Source organism: Juglans regia, chromosome 7 (assembly GCF_001411555.2).
Source record: "Juglans regia cultivar Chandler chromosome 7, Walnut 2.0, whole genome shotgun sequence".
Taxonomy (NCBI): Eukaryota; Viridiplantae; Streptophyta; class Magnoliopsida; order Fagales; family Juglandaceae; genus Juglans; species Juglans regia.
In genome coordinates, this window is record NC_049907.1 from 21,843,158 (window position 1) to 21,853,023 (window position 9,866).

Here is a 9,866-nt window from a genome sequence, read left to right on the forward strand (position 1 = left end):
CTTTGGAGGCCTAAGGCTAAGCAGTGTTACCACCCCCCCCCAAACAAAAAAAAAAGCATAAGGCATGCGCCCTATAACATATAAGATTTTGGCCTAGGAACAAGGGCTTATGGTATTTTGTTAAGTCATTAGTATCTTAATTTACTTTAGATTCAGCTTTTTTCCGCCAAGGCAAGGTTAATTTTATTTTGTTACAAGTTAAAAGGCCTTTTTAAGTTAATGGGCCTTTATTGAATCGAGTGTATTTGTTAATTCTGTAATTACTATACTTAAGCCACAGTCGTTGACCGTGGTACTCTTTTAGTATTAGATGAGTTTAGTTTAGTAATGGGTAGTTTGCTAGTTGGTGTTCTCACAGTATCATGCGGTGTATTTTGAGAGGAAAAACGTGGCAAATTTTGAGGGCTGTAAGTTACCAGCGCTGAAATGGAGTTTATGTTCTTGTGGGAGTTTTTGGACCTTTTGAATATTACATGTGAGATCTATTATTGGATGTTTCTCTTGTATACTTTTTTTCCTGAGCTTCTCTTGTGAACTTTGCATGCACTAGGGTTCTGCCCAATATTTTACTTAATGAATTAGTTATTAGCAATGGGCTTTGGCATGTGAGAATAAAGAGAAATAACATTTTGCATCCTTGAACTACCACCCCTTTTTGCAATGGGTATTCTAAACTACTAATAGATTTCAATGTGCACTTTCAAATTTCTCCCTCTCAAGTAATGTGGGATCTTCATTCACCGCCTTCATATACATAATCACATTATCTGGGGTATTGCACAGACAAAGGGAGAGAGGAGCGGACAAAGGAGAAAAAGTAGAAGGTAACTTTATTGTTATGGTTGCAAAGTGCACACATTCTAGAATGCAATGAATCTTAATAGTTGAAAAGTGACTTGAATGTGGTTGGTGTTGGATTTCTTGGTAGAGGCAGTGCATATGTGTATATAAAATTCCCATCTTGTACAATTTGTTTATGCTTTTAAGATTGCTTCTCTCTATTATAAAATTTTTATCTTGAATCAACAACCTTTACTTACATGAAAAGAATTAAGACCTTGGTAATTTTCCTAACAGTTGAACAGGTGTCATGGAACAATGTCTGTTTACCAAAGCAATATTTCGAAAAACAAAATTGATCTTAAACAGGCACAGTACAAGGACATTGACAAACGGTACTTTGATCAGCTAATCCAGCTTAAGGTTTGATATTTTTGTTCTAATTGCTGAAGTGTTTTCCTTCTTTGTTAATAAGACCTGTATATTAATATCTGGAGAATTTTTTGTGACAGACAACTGAGATGGCAAACAAGGACTTGGACAGATACTACAATGCCCTTGACAAGTAAGCATAGTATTCATGTTTTTACATCACCAGTTATATTTAGTTGAAGTTTTAATTCTTCCTCAATTTTTTGGGTTAAGGTAGGTGATGGCAAAACTCAAACCAATTTATTATGTTGTTTTTTAACATCATTTCACTTCTAATTTTATCCAATGAGCTCTAACTTAAATGGGATCTCCTGTGACTAGAGGATGCAGGGTGGGGTCATGGGTTCAAGACTTTACCCTAGAAAATTCTGCCTATTTTGAATTGATTGCACATATTGTTTTTACTTATCTGCACCATCCAAGGTGTATCATCCTTCGAATCTAGCAGTGTGTGATATATACATTTTTGGCTCACTTTCTAATTGTTTAAAATTGTTCTGATGGTTCACCACCATGGTGTTAGATTCTCGTTGTTTGTGTGACAGACAAGAATTTGTAATCCATTAGTTTAAGGTGTTAGATTCTCATTCTTTCGGACAAGTCTTAGTTCACACGAGTTTTTACTGAGGAAAAAAAAAATGCTTCCAGACAACTTGTAATCCAACAGAATCATAGGACATCCTGTGTCACTTTGTCATGACCAGTTTTCTTAGGTTGAAATTGTGTTCAAGGCCCACTGAATTGAAAAGGAAAAGATCAGTCACTAGTTTTGGTTTTTGTTTCTCACTAATCTTGTCCACTATTGATGCTACTCTAGATTTTCTTACAAACATATGCCTGTTTTTTCTATCTTAAATTTTGGGTCATACATCTCAACTTCATTACTGCAGTGAAGCTCTTCTTTTCCTCTATTTTTTTCATTGGACATCACCCAATCCAGTTGATGAGTAGTTATGTCTTAATTGTCTAGCATAGATTGGTCATCAATTTCTGATGCTTCAAAAGTACACTATCCCAATAGCTATATATGATAACCATTCATTGTCCTTGTAAATGAACCATTAATGGTGGGTCCAATGGGATGACCCAGTTACTTCTAGTTGTCTGCTTATCTAGTGCCCAGCATCCTATTGCAGCCACGCTGACCTTTAGAATGTGCTTCTTGATTGCCATATTTCTGATATGGATCTCCTTTTGGCAATGTTCAGCTGCTATATTTATGTATAAGCTCTTATCTGATGTTGAAAATTAGAGAAGGCATTGTTTTACAGTTCTAATGACTGATGCTAACTTGTCAAAGTTCTGTTATGGAAAGTGTGTTGGAGATATAATATCATATCAAGAACTATCAATTGATTTGATTTTCATAATTATCAAATCAAGAGATTTGATTTTCAAAGATTTTTACCTTATCTTACTTATCAAAAAAGATATTTACCTTATCTCATCACCATGTAATTTTCCTTTAAATGGGGGGTCAATGCTTTGTATTCAATTACAATTGAGAATAACAAAGATGTAGCTCTCAAAGTTTTTCTCTCTCCTTCTCTCTTCTCCATCTTTTCTATTATATTTTATTTTCTATCATGATATCAGAGACAGATTACAATTGTGGGACTTGTGGGCTATGGGCCCACCACACTTCTGCTTAAGTTCAAGCTTTTGGAATAAGTGGTGATTTCTCATGATATTAGAGCCCTTTGCTAACTCCAGGCTCGATCCTGTGGACTATTTCTTTTAAAGTTCTTCTACTACTTTTACCCCTTACAAAATTCTCATCGCCATTCAACCATGTTTCGTCTCAAATCCATGCATTTAGGATATCTTTATTTGATGTGAGCCATTTTTATTGGGTTTTAGTATGTTGTGACTTTGTTTGAAGCCCTAGACCCATTTTTGGCCTTTTGATTTTGGTCCTATAGTTGACAAAGGCTATATGTAGCCCATTGTCGGCAATCTATTGTTTTTTTTTTTATAAGTAAATGATATATTAATAAAGATAGGCATAGCCCAAGTATACAAGATGAATACAAGAGATAAAGCCTTTCTAGAACGAAGTAGAGGAAACAAGAAAATCATGAAAATTCAGGCCAATAAATCTAAAGCTATGGCCCATAGAAATAAAGTACGGAAAAATAACGCTCGAAGTTCCTCAGGTGAACGCTCCTTGTTATCGAAAGTCCGATCATTACGTTCTTGCCAAATGCACCACATGATGCAGGTCGGGATCATCTTTCACACCTTAATTTGTGGGACTCCTCATGGGAGAGTCAAGCTAGCCAGTAGCTCAACCACTATTGCGGGCACTACATACGATAACTCCACCTGGCTAAACACTTCAGTCCACAAGGCTCTAGCTGTCTCACAATGTAACAGGAGATGTTCTACTGTCTCGCCAGATTGCTTACGCAGACAACACCAGTCTAGGATGACGACCTTGCGCTTCCTCAAGTTATCGGTTGTCAAAATCTTCCCCAGGGTTGTTGTCCATGTAAAGAAGATCGCTTTAGGAGGCGCCTTATTCCTCCAAATTTTTCTCCATGGGAACTGGTTATTTGGTATAGGTGTAAGGGACTTGTAGAAGGATCGAATCGAGAAGGCACCCTTACCCGCCAATTTCCACCATAGACTATTAGCTTCTTGTCCATTCGGCACCACAGAATATAATAGGCTGAAGAAAGCCTCAAAGCTGTCTACTTTCCAATCTTACGCCGCTCCACTAAACATGACATCCACTGAATTTGGTCCCCTGATCGAAGCATGAGGTCCATTACTGAGGCTTCTTGATCACGTGCCACTCAGAATATAGTTGGAAAGGAGTCCTTTAAGGCCTCATCCCCTTTAAGGCCTCATCCCCGCACCATTTGTCCCTCCAAAAATTTATCCGGGAATCTTCGCCCAATACTAATTGAGAATGGCGATAGAACACCTCCCACCCATGTCTGATGAGCTTCCAAACCCCCACTACGTTAGCTCCACCTACCTCTTCGGTACACCAACCACCCCACAAGCTTTCATATTTACAATCAACCACCAATTTCCATTGGGCTTCTAGTTCCATGTTATACCTCCAAAGCCACTTCTCAAGTATGGCTCGATTGAATGTTCTCAAATTTTTTTATACCCAACCCACCTGACGAGATCACACACCTTGTCCCAACTGACTAGGTAGAATTTGAATTCATCCCCCAACCTGCTCCATAAGAAATCACGGTATGGTGTTTCAATCCGAGCCACCACACTAGCTGGAATAGGGACAAAGACAAGAAATACGTAGGTAAGTTAGAAAGGGTATTCTTAATGAGAGTTAATCGATCACCTTTTGAAGCGGCTCCCAAAGGCAATCCCAGATAAGTCATAGGAAGAGAGGCTACCTTACACCCAAGTATGCTAGCTAGCTGCAGAGAATTGCTAATGCTCCCCATTGGCACTAACTCTGACTTATCAAAGTTCACTTTCAGGCCTGATGCTTCTTCGAAGCATAGTAAAAGAGCATTCGCTGCCTTCAACTGGTTTTGATCTACCTCACAAAATAATAGCATATCATCAGCAAAAAGTAAATGAGACAAAGTAATAATGCCCCAATTGGGGTCACCAACTGAGAAACCAGCCACAAACCCATTTGTAACCATCGCCGAAATCATTCTACTGAGGGCCTCCATGATAATCACGAATAAAAGTGGGGAGAGAAGGTCTCCTTGCCTTAAGCCACGAGAACTACTGAAAAAACCAAAGGGACTGCCATTAATCAAGACAAAGAACTTTGCCGTTGCGATGCACCAATTTATCCACGTTCGCCATCTCTTCCCGAAACCACATCTCTCAAGCAAATAAAGAAGGAAATTCCAATTTACATGATCGTATGCCTTATCCATGTCTAATTTGCAAATAATCCATGGTGAGCTAGACTTTAATCTGCTATCCAAGCCTTCATTCGCTATAAGGACTGAATCAAGGATTTGGCAACCTCGAACAAACGCATTTTGCGGCTTCGTTATTATCTTCCCCAACATCTCCCCTAACCTATTCGCGAGCATTTTGGAGATAATTTTGTATACCTCAGTAACGAGACTAATGGGCCTAAAATCCTTAATCTCTGATGCTCCAATCTTCTTTGGAATTAGCGCAATAAAGGTAGCATTTAAGCTTTTCTCAAGCTTCCCAACGAAGAATAATTCCTAAAACGCATTCATGATGTCCACTTTTACTACTTCCCAGCATATCTGGAAAAAAACCCTAAGGTGAAGCCATCTGGACCTAGTGCTTTGTCTTTAGCCATTCGTCTTACTACATTGTATACCTCTGCTTCCTCAAATGGGCGCTCCAACCATGACGCAGTATGTGACTCAATAGAGTCAAAACCAAGACCATCAAGCTTTGGCCTCCACCCCTCTCGTTCTGTTAGCAGTTAGTTAAAGAAATCCACCACATGATCCCGGATCACTAGGGCCTCCCTGCACTCAATACAATTGATGTTCAGCATCTCAATAATATTATTTATTCTATGAAAGTTAGCCACTTTATGGAAAAACTTTGTGCTTCGGTCCCCCTCTTTCAACCACCATGCTCTTGACTTTTGACGACATGAAATCTCCTCAAGAGATAATACTCTCTCCAACTCTGAGGCCAACTCTATCTTCCGCACTACTTCTTCAGGAGAGAGGGCTCTATCCTCAAGTACTCTATCAAACTGTTGAAGCCCTTCCACCAAGGTTTTCTTTTGCTCCCTTATGTCTCCAAAGGATAGAGAATTCCAAAGCTTAAGGTCATTCTTCAAAGCTTTCAATTTACCGGCTAGAATGAAGGAGTTACCTTCAAATTGATACGATGACAAGTGATGGCTTTGTGGAAAGGGTTGGCGGCCTATTGTTAGCCCTTTGTTGGCCTATTATCAACCCATTTTTGGCCACAACTCCAGATTTGATATTCCAACTGCCAGTCACTTTATCACCAATGTCATTCTCATCATCTAATCAGTGATCAATCAATAGATATGAATAGGAGTGTAAATCGGTCGGTTCCGGTTTGGGGGGTGATGGACCGAAATTTTCGGTCCATCATTTTTCCTGGACTGAACATCCCTAGGGACCGGAGTGAATCGGTAACTATCAGTCTGGCCCAATTATTATTATATTTTTCTTTTTTTTAAAAAAAAAAATATAAATTATTAAAAATACTAAATTAAAATTAAGTGAATTATTAATGTGGATTATGTGACTAACTCAATAAAAAATTATGCAATGATAATAAATTAGATAAAAATTACATTCTTATCTAGTATAATTACTATATAATTAGTTAATTGATATTATATATTAGTTAATTGATAGAATATTAATTTATTAATAACATATTTAAAATTTTATATTTTTAATGGTGATAGGTTAGATGAAAATTACATAATTAATTATACAATTATTATATAAATAATATATATATTTTAATTCAGGGACCGGTCCCGGGTCGGTCTGGTCAGTTTCTCCGGTCTGGACCAACCAACTTTCACCCCTAGATATGAAGACTACATTCAATTTCAAACTCAATGTTTCAAAGTTCTAGACCTTGAGTTCGAGGGGGGATATTGAATATAATATCAAATCAATAATTATTTTGATTTGGTTTCATAATTATCAAATCAACCGATTTGATTTTTGTAATTATCAAATCAAGAGATTTGCTTTTCAAAGATATTTATCTTATCTCATCTCCATGTAATTTTCTTATTATTCATCAAAAAAATGTAATTGAGAATAACAATTAGGGATCAATGATTTGTATTCAATCACAATTGAGAATAACAAAGATGTAGCCCTCAAAGTTTCTCTCTCTCCTTCTCTCTTCTCCTCCATCTTCTTTTCTATTATATTTTATTTTCTATCACAATGTCAATGTTTTTAATAGATACATTTCTTATTTTTCTTTCATCCATTCCTTTCAGAGCTCTTATGCGCTTCCACACAATGAAAATGGAGGAAATAAATAAAATTATTAGAGAGTTGTGGCAGCAAACATACAGAGGACAAGATATAGATTACATTAGTATCCGTTCAGATTCTGAAGGTGCTGGGACTCGGTCCTACAGCTACAGGGTATGGAAATTCTTTTTGAGGTGTTCCTGTCTTGTGTGTGTGTGTGTGCGTGTATATGCATATAACTCCTTTATTTTGTCAATTATTTCTATTTATCCATTGCATTTTTTATATAGGTTCTCATGCAGACTGGTGATGCAGAGTTAGAAATGAGGGGTAGGTGTAGTGCTGGACAGAAGGTGGGTATGACTGAAGACTAATGTTATCTTCTACCCCTTTCCTTTACAAGGAATTGAAAACTAATTGTTTAGTTCAGGTCCTTGCTTCCTTGATAATACGATTGGCTTTAGCTGAGACTTTCTGCCTCAACTGTGGTATACTAGCACTAGATGAACCCACCACAAACTTGGATGGCCCAAATGCAGAGAGTCTTGCTGCTGCCCTTCTGAGGTAGGAACATACTATATCGTCCCTGGAGACTCCATTACATAATGAAGGCCTGCTTATTACCCCATGTTCTGTGCTTTTTCTGCAGAATTATGGAGGACAGAAAGGGCCAGGAAAATTTTCAGCTGATAGTGATTACTCATGATGAGCGTTTTGCCCAACTAATTGGTCAACGGCAGCATGCAGAAAAATATTATCGGGTCGCAAAGGATGATCAGTAAGAGACCATAATCTTATCGTGCTCAAACTGATTTTACTTCTGCTCTGTGTTTTTTTTTTCCTATATTAGATTTCTCTGCTCCACATGGTTTCATTTCATGCGCTGCTTCAATCACCCTAACGTGCCGTTTTCTTTTTCAGTCAGCACAGTATAATTGAAGCACAGGAGATATTTGACTGAGGTTTCTCCAAAAGGGTTTTGTGCGGAGTGTCATTTGTTGTGATGTAAAAGCATACTGAAGGTTCTGTGCATTGCAGAATGCTAGAGTTCTCTATTGTATATAAGCTTTGTATAGAACAGTTAATTGGCATTCGCTGAAGTTATGATAGAGCATATTTTTTGCTCCATCTAAAGTGTACCTCATCATTAACCAATGAGCTTTACAGAAGGCAAAGCATGGAAGGAGAAGGTTTGGCTGTGTTATCATGATTTTGAAGGTTTATTTTCAAAATCTCTAGTTCCATGTGTTTTAGGAATAAAGCTAAATAAGGGTAAAAATAAGCAAGGTAGCTTTATAAAGAATGCAAAATGGTATACATCTGACCTTTACTGTTATCATTTTGCGTGGAAGACACTGAAATTAGGCCGATGGTAGTTATGTCCTCAAGTGCCTGCGAACGGCTTAAGAACACTGTTCGCTCTTTCAAAGCAAATCAGTTATTGACATTAAAAACCCCAAGAGGTGCAAATAAAGATAAATAAAATTTAGGTGAAAATTCATTTCAACTCGGAAATAGGTTTGTTTGGATTCGCAAGTCATCTCAGCTCATCTCAACTCATCTCACTACTATTCATTACTATTCAGCAACTTTAACTCATAAATCTCACTATTATTCACAACTCATCTCATTACTATTCACAATCCATTTCAGCTCATCTCAAGTCATCTCAAGTCATCTTCGAATCTAAATGATGATGATAATTCTCATCCTACTTAATTAACACCAGATTATGAATTACGCCTATATTACAGTCACATCTCACTTTGACCTAACTGTGTTAACATGGTACTACGGTCTATTGACACTTGGAGTTGGAGTAGCTCTTTTTAAAAGAAAATTAAATAAATTTAATGGTTGATACAAAATTACTCTTCATTTAATATAGAAAATATTGTGTATAAATTATTTTCTTAAAAAATATTGCATTATCACACTGAAATGAGTGAGCCGTGCATTATATTTTTCCTGGCCGGGATAGAACGTTACGGTGCTACCCGCCTGTGGCACCCCACTTGTAGTCTCATTTATATTTGAAAAATTCTACACATCGTCCCGGTACCACATGATTATTTTATTTTATTTTTATTTTTTTCTTTTACAATATGTGTGATGTATAAATGATAAGTAGAAGAATAAATTAAAAATAAATAAATCAAATAAAAAATCAAATATGACGTAGGTTATATGAATGATGAGTAGAATGACTCTTTATAATCTCTCTTTAAGGAAAAGTTTCAGGTTCAACTTTTGACGGAAAAGAAATAATTACTTTTATGTATAACCAATTAGACAGGATTAAGATCCCGTTTGGATACATAAATAATTTCATCTCATTTTATCTCATTTCACCATTATAAATTTTTTAAATTTTTATACAAAATATAATAAACAATTCAACTTTTTCAAATTACAAAATAATAATAATATTTTAATAATATTTTATTCAACTTTTATTTAAAATCATTTCATCTCACTTCACTTCACTATCCAAACGGGTCTTAAAAGAAAAACAAATCAAGAGTAACGACCCAAACAATGCTGTAAAAAAAAAAAAAAAACCAGAACAGAACCTTGGAGCTTCTTTTTTTTTTTTTTTTATGCCTGGCTTGGACGTTCATATCCTTTAAAGATTATTCTTTGGGAAGTTGTGGAAACCTGTATGGACATATAATATTAAGGTAAAAGGGAACTTCAAAAACAAAAGACGAAAAAACTGAAGGAAAGAAAAAAAGAAGA

The 9,866-nt window shown here is 36.4% G+C and overlaps 1 protein-coding gene across 1 annotated transcript in view; it reads left to right on the forward strand.

Moving 5' to 3' along the window:
* The window catches only part of LOC109008437 (DNA repair protein RAD50), a 28,675-nt gene extending 20,338 nt beyond the window's left edge, over window positions 1-8,337 (forward strand). Inside the window, exons 21-27 of the mRNA XM_018988519.2 lie at window positions 1,078-1,203; window positions 1,293-1,345; window positions 7,151-7,301; window positions 7,418-7,480; window positions 7,558-7,691; window positions 7,777-7,905; window positions 8,049-8,337. Of these exons, the coding sequence (XP_018844064.1) occupies window positions 1,078-1,203; window positions 1,293-1,345; window positions 7,151-7,301; window positions 7,418-7,480; window positions 7,558-7,691; window positions 7,777-7,905; window positions 8,049-8,088 (696 nt within the window). The 3' untranslated portion in view covers window positions 8,089-8,337. The remainder of the gene's footprint in view (window positions 1-1,077; window positions 1,204-1,292; window positions 1,346-7,150; window positions 7,302-7,417; window positions 7,481-7,557; window positions 7,692-7,776; window positions 7,906-8,048) is intronic.
* The last annotated feature ends 1,529 nt before the right edge of the window (window positions 8,338-9,866 follow it).